The 19,071-nt window shown below is 36.1% G+C and overlaps 1 protein-coding gene across 1 annotated transcript; it reads right to left on the bottom strand.

Annotated features, from left to right (window-relative positions):
• Positions 1-769: 769 nt before the first annotated feature.
• LOC100370299 (hemicentin-2-like) lies at positions 770-19,070 on the bottom strand. Its single transcript, XM_002731719.4, has 19 exons — positions 18,916-19,070; positions 18,401-18,718; positions 17,140-17,427; positions 15,677-15,955; positions 15,009-15,275; positions 14,265-14,531; positions 11,052-11,324; positions 9,841-10,104; positions 8,964-9,227; positions 8,351-8,617; positions 7,052-7,315; positions 5,975-6,235; positions 4,703-4,996; positions 3,872-4,159; positions 3,327-3,461; positions 2,886-2,901; positions 2,081-2,160; positions 1,301-1,412; positions 770-952 (listed from the first exon to the last, which is right to left on the bottom strand). The coding sequence occupies exons 1-18, from the start codon at positions 18,962-18,964 to the stop codon at positions 1,336-1,338; spliced, it is 3,951 nt and encodes a 1,316-aa protein (XP_002731765.3). The 5' UTR covers positions 18,965-19,070; the 3' UTR covers positions 770-952; positions 1,301-1,335.
• Position 19,071: the final 1 nt, after the last annotated feature.

Raw genomic sequence — 19,071 nt, 5'->3', positions numbered from 1 at the left:
CCTAGTACATTCACCATCGTTAGAGGATTGCTTTTCAAATTGTTTACGTCATCAAATACACGTGTCGTACATATTGATGTCAAGCTGTGATGTACCGGTTCATTTTCATTTCGCTTAATAAAATGTAGGCTGGCCTGCTTATCTGAACTCGACATCAAGCCACGTTGTGTCCGTATGCCCCAATCCCATGCTGTAATCTGATATATTCGATGGAGGAAACAAGTTTCGACAAACGATGTAAAATGACACTGATACCGGGGTGATCGAAACTGATATCGATTGTAAACACCGTGCATTTTGACCAACAATGCGGTGTTTAATCCTGTGTTCAATGCGCTCTAGTAATATAATTTGGGCGTAAGGGGCGCTGTTCAAATGATCTATGCGTTGAGGAGGTTCAAACCCATTTTCTTACGATTGCATATTTGTTGTTGCCTTGGTTTCAGTGATTGTTTTAATATCTCATTCAAAAAGAAATGACTTTATCTAGCGTGAGAATATTTTCCCTCTTACATTCAGTGTTTTTTTTTATTTCACGTTCTCGTGTTCAGCATATAGACTTTTCGATTAGGGTGACATTCTTCAATGCCGTTTGATGCAATAACGATATTTGCTATTTGGCTAACATGAAATGAAGTCATCTTGGCAATAAGTAATTAAAGTCCTATTTTCTCTCACTTGTAAACTGTGTTCTCATAGAATACGATGTTTAAAACATAGCAACTATAAATAATATGAAATGATAATCAAATAGACAACAAAATAATCGTCCAGTCACAATAAATTTAATAAAATCGTCCCAAAACACATACATATAGTACAGTTAAAAAAATCAAAACAAAACAATAAATCATTGTTGGTTGGGTAACGATGACACAGTGAGAAAAGTTTGTCTTCAGAAAAAATAATAATGCATGTTCTCTCGGTAGAAGATACCAAGACTTGAGATCAACTGTTAAAAAAATATAGAAAATGCAATATTAACCAGATACACTGTATCAACACACTGTAAAACAAATATACGTAAGCAATTAATTAACATTTTAAAATAATTATGAATGATAATCACAATTTTTTAAATAGACATTTTTAGTTTGTACATGTTAATTGTTTGGACGAGACAATATATTGGGAATGCAACAGTAAGTTGATCGTCGGTTAAACTAATCAATCTGCGTATTTTAACATGCACACAAAGATATATTCAAAATTGTTCCTAAACATTGTTACAAATCCAGTACTACAATATACTTGTATATAAATAATGGTTCTCTTCACGTGCACATTATATTTACCTTACCTAATACGTCATCATGTATTTGCCACTCTCTCTTTTTATTTACTTCCGGATTGACAATAGTCCGGTATACGGTTTTCACCGTTTGCAGGTTTAAAAGTAGATAACGTCGTCTCTGTGAAAATATATACATATTTATATCAACTTGAAATCTTTCACTCTAAAATAGGTCGTTCCTATTGAGATTTAGGCCCCCTGTAGTTGAGATCAGTTACTTTATTTCTGTTCTATTTTTGACTCTGCTACGAGAAAGGTATTACGAAAATCATGGTCACAGATGTATTCAAGTGAAGTCCATTGACAATTGTTAGATGTATAATGAAACATCAAATTAGTAGTATGACTTTTTGATTATTTTGACACTTTTGGTTGAACATCCACTATGTGCTTTTTAATATTGATCTATGCCACTGTGTGCAAACAATTTTTGTTGCATTTTCCTGGGTTTGAATATGCGATTTGATTTCTGTTACTGTTACTGTATGGTCAAAATGGCTCCACGTCGTGCCCTATGAGATGTACAATAACAACAGTGTTTCGGAGTTAAAATAAATAATTAATTTTAGAAATGATTTTTGGCAACTTTGTCTATTAAAGTGCACCACTGAGATAAGGTCACTGACCGAAGGTTAATTAGAATGTCCTGGATTGTATTCACAATTCATGTATTCATGGACTGCATTGATCAACATTTTTCTTGTATATATATAATTAATTTAAATGAACTGGGGATTTCAAAGTATGAATTTTAAACATACGATATATAAAATAACACCAGCTTACCTGTATACGCATCATCATTCACGTTTCCATGGTTTACAATTCCAGTCGTTCCAGGACTATGTAGGTCTTCAATTAGGTGCCTGAAAACAATATCACAAACATATATATTGTCCTATTTTGCATGACATCAACAAAAACGCGAATTAGGTTTCCGTTAATTTGGGTTGGAAATCTGGCAAAACGACGGTGGTTACGGAAGAAAGGGTTGTAAAGTTTTTTTTTTGTTTTTTTTAATATAAAACCACATTTAATATGACACTGGTAATTACGTATATTTGTTTTTTTTTAGTCAAACTGTAAACAATGCTGATATTTTACCAAATTTTTTGCACTTTATGAATCCATCACCCACTCCAAACCCTAATACACAAATGTACTAATTTCCTGCACAGAACGTTATAAATGATTGAACACGTGACTATTACGTATTTTTACGTATCAATGTCACAGAATGTCATTTCATAGATACACGCAACAGTTAAAAACATGCGTTAGTAATATTCGTTGAATGCCAGAATGAATTCAAGAAAATGTTCAAATGTTAACATAAAGGGTGGTGGTCGTCGTGCCGCGTCCTGTTTGATATGGGACTCATAGCGACGTACACAACGAAGGATAACGCGTGTAAAATACATCGTTTGTTTACACCGCCCTTTAAAGCGGGAGAGTCGTCACCTGCGCAGGCGTCAGATGGCCATTGCATGTCATTGTTTACAAACAAAGTCTACCCATGAGCCTTTGCGCTTTGTGACGTTTTGCGCAGGTGACGACTATTACGTGTTTACTTGTTATCCAGAATACTCACCCGTCTTCGTGAGGTTCTAAAAATAAATAAAAAAAAAGATTATTGATTTTAATCCAATCTACAAAGGCTGTCACGTCAACTGTGTTGAATAATACTACTCTGTCTCGATCGCCAGTGGAATCAAAGCCGTCCAAATCCCAGCCACCCTATTGGATAACTACATGTTGGTTTTGCCAGAGGGTGTCATTCAACCCTTTACATCCGGGATGGTATGTGATGCCGAAGTACTTTGTCCTCGTTGAACTTTGTAAAATGAAGCTTTGTTCAAAATGACAGGGCGCCAAATACATGTACAACAAATTTGTCTTTAAAAAAAAACTTTGTTATTTCAAATAGACTGAGTCGAAACCCATTGATAACAGTCGTAGTGACGTATGCATATTCATAATAATAATTTTAATGATAATTTTAATCATAATATTAATAATTCAACTGACTGACCTTTGGGTGGGACTTTTGGTGGTGATTTTCTTCTTTGAAAAAGACATATTACTAGTATAAGTAAAAGTACAATAAGAAGGACGCCACCACCGATTATACTGGGAAGCGCCCACTTGTTCTCAAAAAACGACGTGCCTATACATAAAACAAATAAGAATCGTGTGTAAACTTTTGAAAGTTTGATGAATGTGATGTATTTTTTGCCTTGTGAATTTATTGTCAATAGAATAATTTTCAAAGTGAGTGTATTACATTTGAACATTACACTCAAAGGCATAGTTGGTAGAACATTACACTCAAAGGCATAGTTGGTAGAACGAGCTCCAATATGGGGGAATTAACTACACTGCAGTTTCCGATAGATTCTAACTTAGATCGCGAAATCTACAGAAATTAGGTTACCATATTACCTCTATTATTAACGCAAGTGGTTACGATAACCACTATATGCTCTTTTATTGCAAACTGAATATGTATTGTGTGACACTGATATTTAACATAGTTTGTTTCACTGTGTTACGTCATAAAACTTCTACTTTTCGTACCTGTGCCGATTATTGAAAGTTCTATCGTGTGTCTTGTAGTTCCTATCGCATTTGTTGCTTCGCATGTATACGTCCCTGTTTTCTTTTCCGTGACTTTTGTAAGATGGAGTGAGCTTGTTACTGTAGATCCATCGTAGTCATTTTTAATGTCAATATCTGTTATTTCCACACCAAAATTATTCTTCCATTTGATATATCTAATTGAAGGTATGGCATCAATTTTACATATCAGGTTTGCGTCTTTTTCTTCCAATGCCTGCACGTTGTCACCAGTGATGATCGGAGAAACTGTTGAAAAAACAGAACTTTAGTCATAACATTAACTTTCATTTGGGCACGTACACCGTCAACAACATTGTTGTGTCCGATTTCGTGAACAACTGAACAACAAACATTTGACATGTAATCACATGTAATTTGTTTTTGTCAAATACGTATTTCAAACTGTTGTATTTTTAATATAGTTTGGGAGTGAAATTTTAAACATAATTGGAAAATTACTTACAACCTATACTTCGTTCCTATAAAACGCCCTCTATCGACGAAACGCCTTTGTGACGTAGACGGGTGCAAGGGTTACCGTTCATGGCATCGGAACTATTTTAACCCATCAATAACAAATACTGATTTTTTATTTCAAATTGACGAACACCTACACAGTTGCTTATTTGAACGAGTTTACTCACATCTATCTACGCCATTTTTTACGTCACAGAAGATTCTCGACACTAGAGGGCGGGACTTATTAGAATAGTTTGTACCACAATGCCGAAAAACAAAATGTGAATGTATTATGTAAAACTTAAGTGATGATAAATATTGTATGCTTACAATGAACTGTGACGGATATCGTATCACTTTTAACATCTGCTGTTGACGAATCAAAATACTGCACGTACGATACACAATAGTAAGATCCTGCAAGAGAACGTATCGTTTTTACCAGGTACCCAAGGACAGTAAAAGGCGATTCGTCTACCATCACTGTGGTCCCGTCATCACCAGAGTAGTACAGTGCTAGCAAATATGGAGCAGGATATCCACCAACCGCAATACATGTTATATTTAAAGTTTCCCCAAGCAGCAAAGGTTTTTCCGGTCCAGAAATGTTAACAATAGGTGGGTCTGAAATGAACAATTGTGTAACTGTATTAAATTAATTTTACTCGACTGCAAACGCATTTTGTGTGTTTCAAAGCACAAATCTGTGATCTTGATAACCGATGTATTCGAAAAAATGAACGCAGTGACAGAAAAGAGTGGAATAATATTTGGTGGCAAACGTCAGTCACGTAATTCTCTAAATCTCCACGAGATCTCAGCGGCCATTTATGTCTCGTTTTATTTTCAGTATCTCATGTACAACGCCCTCAGGTAACTTTCGAGTACTGTAGAATACATTATTTCTGCTGGAATTAATTTTTGCTAAAAAGGCTTTTTGGGCGTTTTGTATGGAATTTTCTTTTCACTGATTTTTGATGAGTTTAATGTGAAATATAGGAAAAAAGTATATTCGCTGGATTTTATTTTCAAGGAATAATCCTTTCAGCGAAAATAAAGTATTCTACAGTACTTTATTTTTTGTATAGTTTACAACAAATATCAGATTACACTGTCAAAGCTTGTTGTTTGTCGTTTTTGTCTTCTGTGTCGAACTCCGAAACGTTGAAAAGTAGCAAACATTTGTATTCGAAATACAGTGAATTAAAAAAATACGAATCGTAAAATAATCCTGAACATACTAAAAGAATTGAATCCGGTGCTAGCATTAAAGGGCGGCAGTCGTCGCGCTGCGCATGTGCGATATTTGTGATGATAAACATTGATTTTCCCACAATCCAATGCGTTCTTCTAGTGTAAATCATAAGTAAATTAGTATGAGTTTTGACCTGGGCCGCGACTTGGACTAATTACCGCCGGTGGCTCCTTCGATACCTTCCAATCACCTAAAAATACACAATTTAAAGCTTGACAACATCTCAGTTTGTACTCGTTGATCTGCGCAACAGTCAAAGTCGCTATCTTTGTTTATATGAGACCCATATATCTCGTGCATGCATGGCGCGACGGCTACCGCCCTTTAAATGTGTTACTGGTACTTACATTCAACAATCAACTCCATGGTTGCTTGGTCAGTGGCTATAGTGTTATCGTGGAGCTCATTCACCGCTACGCAAGTATAATTCCCAGTATGAGTTCTGCTTACTGACCGTATCATAAATATAGTGTCGTTAGAGATAAACATAGCTTCCTTCTTCCACTTTACGTAATGTGGTCTGGGGTTGGCGACTATAGTGCAGATGAGCATAGTGTCGCGTCCTTCGACAATTCGGGTATGATCTTTAACTCTTACTACTGGTGGGTCTGCATATTATAGAATAGTGAATGAATACCAACAGTTCGAATAACGGAATACCAACTAATAATTGCGTCCTCTATGCCCTCTAGCGGCGACACACTTCTGTGACGTCAACATGAAGCAGAGGGCTACAATCAATATCGACCAAGTAGCCAACTCTGCTTGATTGTGTAATTGTTGGTCATTTACTAACACAGAAAATTATCGAAAAACAGTATTATTCGACGGACAATCACAGATCAATGCAATATCGACGCTATGAACGGTTTTACTTACACTATTACGTCACAGAAGCTGTGTGAGGGCGTGACGTCCATGGACGGTGTATTGGTTGTAAAATTATCATATACGGGGATTAGTTCGAGCAATTCAAAGAGACACGTAAATAATAGCCTTACACATAGCCCGACTGTTATTTCAGACAACGCGTTTGGATGTTCATATTACAAATAATACTTAATCGACGAATATACACGGCATTCACACGCATGACAGAAACACTCCGTCAACCGTATTATCGGACTCATCATATGAGTGTAGGCCACATGAGCAAGTCGCCTAACGGAACAGTGGGAATTGCGTAAAGATTAGGCTGGGAATATTCCACTTATACGACTTAAAACGCGCTTTGACGAACGTCCGAATCTTCAAACATGTATTCCAAAATAATATACATATTAATAAAACTTGGGTCTTTGATGAATGTCAGCCGATGCCGTCTTATCCTAAAATTGCGTGCAAGGACCTAAGTAACTGCACACAAAGAGAAAGCGGTTTATCACGCGGGTTTAGTATTATACATACGATAATTTGATACTTACATTGTACGTCAACTATGGCTGTCCTTGAACTAATTCCCTGTGTTCCATCGAAGTAGGTATTATTAGCGCGACAGATATACTCCCCGGAATCACGTCTAGTTACGTTGAACAATGTGTGGTCGCTTGAGTTGTCTAATTGTACGCCATTATGTAGCCACTCAACACTGGCGTATTCAGGATTGGAGGCTGTTATTTCACATATCAGCGAGACATCGTCGCCTTCCTTGCAGAATATCTGTGACAAGATGCTTATAACAGGGGGAACTGTGAAATAATGGTTAACGAATAACATCAGAATTCAATAAATGGGTCATTTTAAATGAGATCGTCACTACCCAATATTGTAATCTGACGTCATGGTTTTTCGGAACCTATCGGTCTGCATGTTTGGTCGCTGGGTCATCTTAAAAAAATAATAAGTTAATAAATACAATCGCAATGATGATCGCTAAACATGTCCAGGTTACTAGATCACATATCCACATGAATAACACAAATGGCGATCATGTCTGACAGGTTCAAAGGTCATAGCGATGTGTTCTTGGTAAATGCATTAAATCGATTAATGTATTCACCGCAAGGAAGTATACTCATCTACAATGGAAAACATTAGGACACCACTTATTGGCTGTATGCACCTTGGGGTTCATACTAGTATATCTTTCATTCATTATATTGTTTTGTATTGTATAATTGTGAGTTACTTGTTAGATGTTTTGTTTTCCCCTTGTGGCCTTTCATTTTTATTTTCAGAAATTTAATTGAAATAACATCACGAACTACATTAAGACAAGTTTATGAACGTGATATAACAGACGGCACAACCAAACACATATACAGTACATCACTAAACATTGTCAAATCAATGGCAGATAGGGGAATAGTCTCCGATGTATACAAGCAAAGGACAATGTCATATGTTTCGAAATAAGTCAATAGGTCGTGCTCCACATGATCCACCCGCAATATATCCTTCTGTGTCATATGGTTTTCTGCTAGAAACCAGGTGATATTGATGTCCACAGCGAATGCCAAATTCACCTGACAATTCAGTGAGTAATGTTTGGGGTCAGCGTGATTTCCATTGCATTTTCATGATTGTTAAATACTATAATCAGTTACTCAATTAGGAATATTGTACCTGGTTCAGTCATCTCCGAAAGAAAACAAATGCTGACACGTTAAGAAGGAAAGCGTGAGTTTGTTTTAGATAGGAAACATGTTGTTTATATTATATATATCAGAACACGTTGTGTAGTGCCCGTCAATTCATATAGATCTACTGGACTCGTTACTTACACTGAATATCTAGGTATATAAATGCATTGGCAAGTCCCTTTGTTCCGTCGTAAAAATTGTTCTCAGCATGACATCTGTATGTACCAATCTGGTCTCTGCTAACAGCATCGATCACAAGTTCCGATGTTGTTGATACAATGGATCCATTCTGTGATTGCCATATTACGTTTGCTGTGGGGTTTGCATTTGATATGCACAGGACACTGTAATGTCCCCCCTCGATGACTTCACCATTTTGATTATCGACTATTTGCAGATCCGGTTTGTCTGTAAATAAAAGCCATACACGTATTGACAAGTAAACTTGTAAACTTATCAGTAAAACCGCGACCCAAGAACTATTGTTAACCATCATCGGATTAGTATTTACCAGTCTTAGAGTCTTAGAGTAATATGCGACTCGTGTGTTTCTGTCAAAATGTACAAACAACATTTGAAATTTTAAGGCTGTTATAAGTATGAAGGGGAAATGCTGGCTTTCTTGTTCGACGTTTTTTGATTATTTTTCTCCAAACTGTGTACGGTGATTCATTATTTTTATTCAATTGTCTTCATACTTATAACAGTATTTTTGTTCTTTTCAGTTTTCATAGTAGACTATTTCAATACGTACACTGTATGTAAAGAGTTGTTACGTTGCTACCAGTTCCCATGCTGCCATCGTAAAAAATATTGGTTGCAGTGCAATTGTATTCTCCAACAAGATCCCGCGTGATGTCCGCCATTTCGAAGGTACCGGATCCATGTATAGCCATGCCGTCTTTATACCACATGATGGCGCTGTTCGCTGGATTTGCATCGGCGACAGAGCATTCCAGCTGTACGGTATCGCCCTCCTTTCGTGTCTGTGGAGAGGTTAAATTCACAACGGGGGGATCTAAAAGGGTATAAACAACATATACATTTGTATCATTTAAATAGGCATTTCCTGTCAGTCATGACCTCAAACGACAAAATGCTTATCCGACGTAATTGGGTGAAATAAAAGCCGTACACGACAGCCGAGTCATAGAGGGCGCTACACGTGAATCTGAAGCGGTTCGACGACTGTGACGCTCAATAACTATTTCAATAACTGAAAATCAAACAATTTTATAAAAACATGGGGTTTGTTTTATATTTCTTTATGCAATTTACAAACGTAATGCAAAGAAGTATATAATCTAATATTACATTGTTATTATAATTACAATAATTATTTTATTGTAATTATTGTAGTAATAGTATACAGAAACCCAGTGTTCAAACTGAAATATAGACTAAAATTAAAACAGCATCACGATTTGTGTTCTCATTTGAAAAAAACACACAATATGTTACTTGCACTTAAACCATTATTGTATATTGAACTCCTTTACAAATGGCAGAATTAAAACCTGCTTTCTCCCAAAATGAGGCTGATGTGCTGTCGCGTGTTGGACAACATACACTGTGTTTTAGTTTGCAGTGTGAAACTGTATAGATCAATATTAATGGTGATAGAAACTTACATTGTACGTCAAAGAAAATCCAATCAGTGTGACTACCAATTGAGTTGTCCCAAAACACGTTCCTAGCTTTGCAGGTGTATATTCCCGTATGTTCACGGCGAACACTGTCTATGGCTAATGTTTCACTTCTGGACACGATGTTACCTGCATATTCCCAGTGCACCACGGGTCCAGGGTTGGCGGTGACGTTACATCGCGTGATGTATGGCCGACCTTCGACGGCATACCAGTCTGACCTGTCACTGACGGTTACCATAGGATCATCTGCGAAGAAGAAACACATGTTAGTCTATATTGTTGGCCTGGTAGAATGAATTATTTTTTTTGTATCACGCCACATTGGCGATGCAACAAGTGTTATTTATTTTCTTTTACGTTGCTACTGCGAGATCTTGCGTTTTGCGTGAAAACGAACTGAATTTCGATATTTAACTAATGAATTTCAAAATCAAATCATTTGATTGTTGTAGTAGACGTTAGACCCGTGCTCCTCACGTATTACGCGAGATCTCGCAGTGATCAGTAAATCACCTACGAATATACTTGTGTCAATGATCAAGGTGTATTCAATCATTACAGTATTGTCGTTTTGTTTCAAAGAGGATGCATTATACTGTAAAAAGGTTAATTATTCACTGGGTTTTAATTTTGCTTATTTCGCTGACTGGAAAATGCGCTAAATTAAAACCCAGTGAATATGTAAAATTGAGCATGGAACACATTATCTAAATGATAAAACCGTGAATTTAAAACCTACTGAATATGTCTGAAATGTTAAATCAGTGAAATTTAAACCCAGTGAAAATTAGTCATTTTACAGTAATCTCTTATGAGGGCAGTGTCTCACGAATACGTGAGAGCTTGCCATATATACACGTGACTTACTTGGATTGTAGCAGAGATAACTTGTAGATGTTAAGCGGAGTATCCAGGCGAGATATCGGTTGAGCAGGGTGTTATATGTTTTAATACATCACGGAAAATAACAATCTCAACAGAATGGCCACCACTGCTGGTATTTTCAAATGGTGGACCTGTTGCGTCAGACGCATTGAAAAATGGGCTAAAGATCATAAGTGACCATGAAAAGGAGATCACGTTTCATAAATCTTGTGCAGTTACAAGGGGTGATGTAGCGGACAATATGTCACACCATTGAACACAGTGTAATACGCTCTACCAGTAGAATACTAGTATATATATTTACTCACATTGCACATCGATAAAAATACTGGCTTCTCCTTTTCCCCTCTCGTTATTCCAGAAAGTATTCACGACCTCACAGGTGTACAAGGCAGTTTTCTGGCGATCGATTTGTGTAAAATTCAGCCATTCATTCCATGCACCCATATTCAACCATGACAACCCGTCAACAGCAGGTTCTGCTTCTAATACGATACATTGTATGGAAATAGATGCACCTTCTTTGACTTTTCCTCTGCCATCTGTATAACCCACGATATCCAGTACTACATCTGGTTCATCTAGGAATGTTTACATAATCAGTGTTAAACTGTTTTCAATTCCTTTCCTCTACACTACTACATTACCAGACACGTCTTCTTAAAGCCTCAGTCACGGTCAATGAACAGTTCGTTAAAAAGAGGAGTCGTCACATGCGCATGCGTCAGATGGCCATAGCGTGTAATTGTTTACAAACATGCATCTACCCATGAGCCTTTGCGTTTTTTAGCGTGAAAAATACATTATTATAATAATTTGTATATGCAGTCTAAAAAGTTGTATGGTCGCCAAAATTAGGGTTGAATACGATATCTGTCTGGAATGACCACTGGAGTCTCGATTTTGCTTCCTAGGTCTCTCCCTCTTGAATTCATAGGTCGACTTTTTTACTCATGTTACGACTGCGTCTGAAGAATCATCGAACTTTCTCGGTTAGTTTTGTTTAGCGCGCTCTTGAAGCAGAATTCGAATGGCAATGCATGATGGGATTTATCATAGTAAAGATGCATCATGTTTCGATAAATATAACTCGCGAACGCTGTGATACTATAATAATAATAATAACTTTATTGCCTCCGTGTAAATTTTTTTACATATGATAAGTACAGCAAAAAAGAGTTTTAAAATAATAACAAGATATATGTAAGAATTTTACAAAAAAACAAAACAAAAGAACTTAACTAGTATTTAAATGTTAAATAAATCTTTTTGTTATGTAAATATAATTGGCAAGTTCTATAATTATGTCAGGATCTTTGCTTGAGAGTATATATGTGAACTGTATATTTTTATTGTTGGATGAAAGTAGTGTCATAATTTTTTGGATGAAATTTTCCCTGTGTGTGTTATATTTTGGGCAATTCAATAGAAAATGTTCTTCATCTTCAATTGAATTTGTGTCACAGTTATTGCATATTCTTTTATTTATAGGTTTCTTAGGAAATGAATATCTGCCTTCCTCTATTGCCAAGTTATGGTTACTAATTCTAAATTTTGTCAACATTTTCCTTTTATGAGTGTCAAGTTCATTCAAATATGGCTCAAAGATGTATTCTGTTTTAAATTTAGCATATGTTCTCAGTTTGCTATTTTCTTTGGAAATCATTTCTTTCCAGAAACTGGTATATTTATTTTCAAGGGAAGTTTTTAAAATTTGATTAATTTGATTTTTTTGTTTGATAGTGAATGTTTTTTCTTTTATGAAGTTTAGTGAATTGTCTTTCAATATTGTATGTATTGCATTTAACCATTTGTATTGTATAGTATTGTGTTGTGTTTGTTCTAGGTATGCCTGTTTTGTTAAGATTATCATCTGGGAGTTTCTTTATATGCAACCAGTAATTAATAGCTTGAACTTTTGCACTGAGTAGTAGTGGATAATGATCCACCTTTGCTCTTGTAAGATTTGTTTGCAGAATTTAATATTGATTTTTTCAATTGATGTTTTGTCCCATTTAGCATTGTCCTGAATGTCCTGCAAGTCTAGGGCCCATAATTCTGAGCCATAAAGCAAAATTGGTTTTATGTAAATGTTAAATAGTTTCATTTTTAGTTTTATGTCTAGATTTCCTAAAAGTACTTTGTTCATGATGTAAATTGATTTTCCAGCTTTACCTGCTAAATTTGACATGGCATCAGCAAAACTCCCATTTGATTTTATTGTGATTCCTAGATATGTATAACTGTTATTTGAATGTTATCATTTCCAAAATTGAATTGGTATTTTTTTCTCAATGTTGATGAACCGAAGATAACAAGTTGAGTTTTTGAAAGGTTCACACTCAATTTCCACTTATTGCAATATTCATTTAGTGTATTTAATGATGTCTGTAGACCAGCCTGGGTAGTGGAAATAAGGGCTAAATCATCTGCATATAAAATAGAGTTAACAGTGTTATTATTCAGGAGTGGTGGTTCAGTATTAGCAATATCCAAACTATCCTTTAAATCGTTAATAAAAATGTTGAAAAGAGTTGGGCTAATTATACATCCCTGTTTTACTCCTCTATTAATAGTGAATTCTTTGGTTATATAATTATTTATATTAATGCAAGCTTTTGTTTTTGAATACATGTTTTTTATTATTTTGTAAATCTTGCCATTAATGTTATTTTTTAATAGTTTATAGAATAGCCCTACTCTCCATACCGTGTCGAATGCTTTGGCAAAATCTACAAAACAAACATAGAGTTTTTGTTTATTTTTAATGTGTTTTTGAATTAGAGTTTTTAATACAAAAATTTGATCAGTTGTTCTGTGGTTTTTTTCTGAAGCCAGTCTGGTTGTTTTTGAGTATTTTATTTTCTTCAATGAAACAGTTTATGCGTTTATTTATAATGGAACAGAAGACTTTACCAATACAACTTGAAACAGATATTCCCCTGTAATTTTGAGGGTCTAATTTGTCTCCTTTTTTATAAAGATATAACGATTTTTTTATATTCAGATGTGATTGTTCGCGCTTATTTGATCAAAGACCTCCCAACCCCTACAAAAAATACCTAATTGAAGCTTAGTAACGTCTCAGTTTAGACTTGTTGGCTAGCATGCATACGACGACCACCGCTCTATAATAATTTGATGTGTTTTCCAAGGAAGTACAGTTGTTGATGTCGAAGTCTAGGGAAACCAGCAATTAATAACCCAAGCAAACATATGTACATGTGTGATCCATCATGCGTGTGGAAATACTATGCCGTGCCCAGGAGCTGATCCTGGCCAGCAAAATGTAATGGGGGCGGGGGTGGGGGGTGGGGGGTGGGGGGTGGGGGGGGTGGGGGGGGGGGAGATTCGCTTAAAATTTACGAAGCGTAAATCGCAGAGAAGCTATGCGTAGTCCAGATGATATGAATGATCGTTTTTTTTGGGGGGGGGGACATGGCCCCCCTGGCCCCCTTCTGGATCCCATCAAGAAAGGCCTCACACTTACGTACACAATGTTTAAAAACTGATATACTTACACTGCACCGTTAATTGTATATAATCCACACCTTCACCAATTTCACCATTATGGAAAGTGTTACTGGCATCGCACAGGTACATCCCTTCGTCTTGAACTCTCACTTCCTCGATCACAAGCTGTGATTGTCGTATGCGTGTTATTCCAGTCGGATCCAACCATTCAATGGCAGATTCAGGATTTGAATCAACCGTACAATTAGCGATGTAGCGTCGTCCCCTGATTGCCATTCCTTTGCTTTCGTCCTGTATTTTTACTATAGGTTTGTCTGTTGTAAAATATGTGGGTTAAAAATAGGGTGAAAATAAGTATCTGAAGTAGGAACCACTAGCATGTGTTACTATGACTACGGTGTTGATGTTTTTAGAATCAACATCTTAATATCATATATGCATAAAGCACGTGTTGCCCAATATTGTAGCGATCAAATATGTCAATGAGGTTTGATGCCTATTTATTTATTAATTTATACTGACTTTGCTTAATGTGGTTACCCAATTCACGATACATACATCATAGAAAACAATCGCTCGTTGAAAATTGCAATGACGTCAACAACACCGAAAAATGAAAATAACAAAAACATTCAACAGGCAAAGAACGTAAGTGGCAATCAGCACGAATAACATTACGGTAACCGACACTGTAAAACTACATTCCATGCCAATCCATTAATAACATACGTCTCGATGACTGGGATATTGGCAACGTTCCATTCGGAACATTCGAATAATTATAAACTTACACTGAACGTTAAGGTGTATCGTCGCATTACCATATCCTTCGTCTCCGGTATAAAGCGTGTTTTCTGCCTCACACGTGTATGCTCGCTTGTGGTTTTTAGTAGCTCTTATTATTCGAAGCACCTCCCCATTAACGTCTACCCCTCCTCCGTAATTCACCCAAATTCCAAAAGTATCAGGATTGGCTGATACATTGCAAATAGCTACGTAGTCTCGACCTTCGATAACTGTCGTGTTACTGGCATCCATAATAGTGACATCAGGAGAAACTTTATATAGAAAAATAATATTCAAACAGTGTCATAAAAACATGCATAGTTATGCGCAATAATTTGTTTGTGTTGGTAGTGCTTTCAATATTGTCATTTTTAGTTGTACGCATGCGCACACAGATAACAAATATGGCGACAGTCTTAGGCGCCACGCCCAATCATTTTGATCGTCACACTAGAAGAAATATGATAGTATGCTGTATTTGCGACGAATAGTTACTGAAATGTACAACTAATTTTAAGCGATTATTGATTGAAAATATGACAAAAATGTTCATTCAAACATATTGCATTGCATTGTTTGAGAAATTTATGCTTTACGATACAAAATGTAATTCAAAATATTATATTGAATGGTAATGTACGTGATGTCATGTTCCAAGTTAAAATACACTTACATTGTACATCTAGTTGAACGTTCGCAGTGCCATTGCCTTCTTCGCCATTATAGTATAGATTCGACATCACACACTTGTATTGTCCACTTTCACTTCTGTCTATATTGTTGATTGTTATGTTGCTACTGTTTGCGATGATGTAATCGAATGGATTGGTCCAATATATGCGTTCCAATTCAGGAGGATTACCGTAGTCAACAATACGACAGTCACTGGAAAATGTTTCTCCTTCGACTAGAGGAGTGATACTTTCAGCTGAGGTTTCTACTTGCGGTGCATCTACAGTAAATGCAATTGATTATCTCAGTTAGTTGACAAATTATGCATAAATGTTCAGCAAAATCTAGAGAGATTGACATCCAATTTGTACGACAATCAGAGCTTAAGATCAAGCAAAGACGAAGTTCACAATGAGCTCCGACGATCACTAAAACTGTATATCCCCCGCTGCTGGGGAGAACACTTGTGTTATCATTATTATTTTACCGAGTAAACCTTAAAATAGTTCTTCCAAGACAGCCACGTAGAGCTGAATGCATGGCAGACATTCATTGTATGTCTCGTTTTATACTTCATGTTTTTTTTGAATCTACAATTTCAGCCGAATGATGTTCCAGTTCCTATCAAAATTCCGGATCTTAATCTTAGTTAGGCATTGGAATATGTTTGGATGTCATGGCCATTGGGTATAAGAGTATTTGAATGCACCAATGGTCCAGAAATTTGATTTACTATGAATTTGATATTTTCTGACACATGAGAGTGTTAACTTGTGAAATCATTGTAACTTATAATACGACGTTCAATAAAATTGGAATGTTTTGGATCGCGAGGCATACCCAGCAATGAAATGAACATGACACAGGGACTATTTATCTAATGAATATTGACATCGACATCCAATGTACGGATGTAGCTTGATATCAGAGGATATATATTCGTTATTGTTCATACAACGACAATTTTGGCAAATAATAAATCGAAAGAGGTCAAAGGGCAGACGATCCTTCAACGTTGAATAGTTACCCGTCTTAAAATGTACAAACAAATTTCTTGATAAATAGATTTAAGTGTCCGTTCTTAAAAATATCTGAAATCCATTATGAGATGTCCATTTGTTGATGTTCTCAGTGATCGTACCGTAGGCGAGTAATGAATCATATTGCCAACACGCGAAATAGTAGATGTAACCATATTACCTATTAAATTAATTATTTTAGTGTAATTTTAATTGGTCAATTTGATGGAATTACAAACTGAAACATATTCGTATGAAGAAGAGATTCTAAATATATCAATCGATTAAAGTTAACTGAGCCAGCGTTCCATTGCGTAGGAATAAACACATTTTAATAATACATTTAAAGTATCGAAGAATGTTAATTAGCACATTCTTATCTCTAGAATTGCAATCTATTTTCTGATTATGCACATTTCATCTCATAAAGATATATGTTACTTACATTGGACGTCCATCGTGATCTGAAGATCACATGACACCAACGACCACTGATTCGACGGCAGTGTATAGTGTTCCAGCTGACAGTCGATGTAGCAATCGGTGTCTGCTCGAGTGAACGTAGTATTCCAGATATTGGTCATGGATGTTTCGCGAGATACTTGAATTCCGTTCTTGTACCACACCAGGTCTCCAGGGGCGTCGCTACTCAGATCCATGGAGCAAGTGAACACTGTGTGCTCACCGGCGATGACAGTCATTCCTTTATCGACACTACAAGTCGTACCATTCTCTGCAAAAACATAAAATAAATACTGCAACGTTACGTATTACCCAATTATGAAACAAATAACATCGGACATTAGTTACTTAATGTTTGACTCGTCTGACATACTTTTGACAGGAATTTTAAGAACTTTTGCTCAATTTTTCAATCTAAGAATAACCGATCGATTGGGGTGAAAATCATCGAAATGAAAAAATTACTATTTTTTGGGAAATCACAAAGTTATTGATTTCATAGCTACTAGCAATTATGGTAGGTAATTAAGTTTGTCGCAGTTATTGCAACTTTAACTGGTGTCGAATTTTTGATAATAAATAGCAATGGTTTGAAATGAGCAAACACAAAATATACTAAACTTGTGTATTCTCATCTGCCCAGTTGTCAAAAAATCACCCTTCATGGCCATGGTCTTGTACTAGCAAACATTGTATAAGATGTCCATTTTCGGACGTATTAAGTATTTTATAGTACATTGATTGCGAATGAATACGCGTTGAAACAATCTCTCCAAAAAGACAATATTGAACAAATCTCGGAACTGAAATTCAACTATCATTCAACTTTATATTCCATATTGCAATAACCGACATCGATATAATCACTCATAAAAATTGGAAGTATATCATATATAATATTTCCGAATATGTAAGTGTCCCACATTTTGAAACGTAATCGTTAAAATCAGAAGCAAATATGTTATAATGACGTAATCAATAGTATCTCGGCGCTTTTTATTACTCTTTTGATCAATAATTTTGCAATGAAGAGGTCAAAAGGTCAAAACAACGGCTTTAAACATCTTATCGAATAGCTGACCAGGCATAAGTGATGTGTTCGATGCATGCATAATATAGGATATTGATTTCGTCAAAGTGGTTTTCGTTTACCACACCATTAAATATACGCGTTATTCACGCTGAGACAATGTATTCTAATAATATATTCTTTACAATGACAAGCATTTGAAGATCGTACAGACCTATTACATATATGCGCGCAGAGGCTCTGGAAGAAAGGTCGGCAAAGTCCCCACACTCGTAGATATCCTGCTGATCCACTGTTGCATTGTGAATTTTCAAATGGAATTCTTGCTCTTCGCCAACTATCTCGTATCTGTCATCTTGGTATGTAACTATTCTTCCCAATGATATCCCTTGCTTATTCTCCCCTTTGTACCACGCTACAAAAAGGGGCTCGTCGTAATAGCTACAGTTCAATTGCACGGTATTTCCGAAGATGACGAGAGTCGGGACGGGAACTTCTTTGAATGCGTGTATTCGTGAATGCACGATCGCACCTATGAATTGACAAAAAACAACAACAAATAATCAAGTTTCCCGAAACATTAATCAAACTTTGTATAATTACCAATGGCATTATTTCCTCGTGCAGACAAAGTATGTATCCTCGACTTCCCCGCAAAACGAAACCCTGCATTTGTTATGAGTGTGGATGAGCAACATCTATGGACAATACAAAATAAACGCAGCTCACCTATAAAGATCATCAGAATCACAATCTGCTCGTATTTACATACATCCATGATGGGAGAAAAGAAATGGTTGATCGCCACATAAATCAAGTCCTGTAAGTAAACGTATCAGGGCGTAACCGAAAGTAAGAGGCGAATGACACCACCACACTGTAGCA

This window comes from Saccoglossus kowalevskii, chromosome 5 (assembly GCF_978046115.1).
Source record: "Saccoglossus kowalevskii chromosome 5, keSacKowa6.1, whole genome shotgun sequence".
NCBI lineage: Eukaryota > Metazoa > Hemichordata > Enteropneusta > Harrimaniidae > Saccoglossus > Saccoglossus kowalevskii.
Note: the sequence above shows the minus strand (reverse complement) of the source record. Positions and strands in the feature narration are given on the sequence as shown.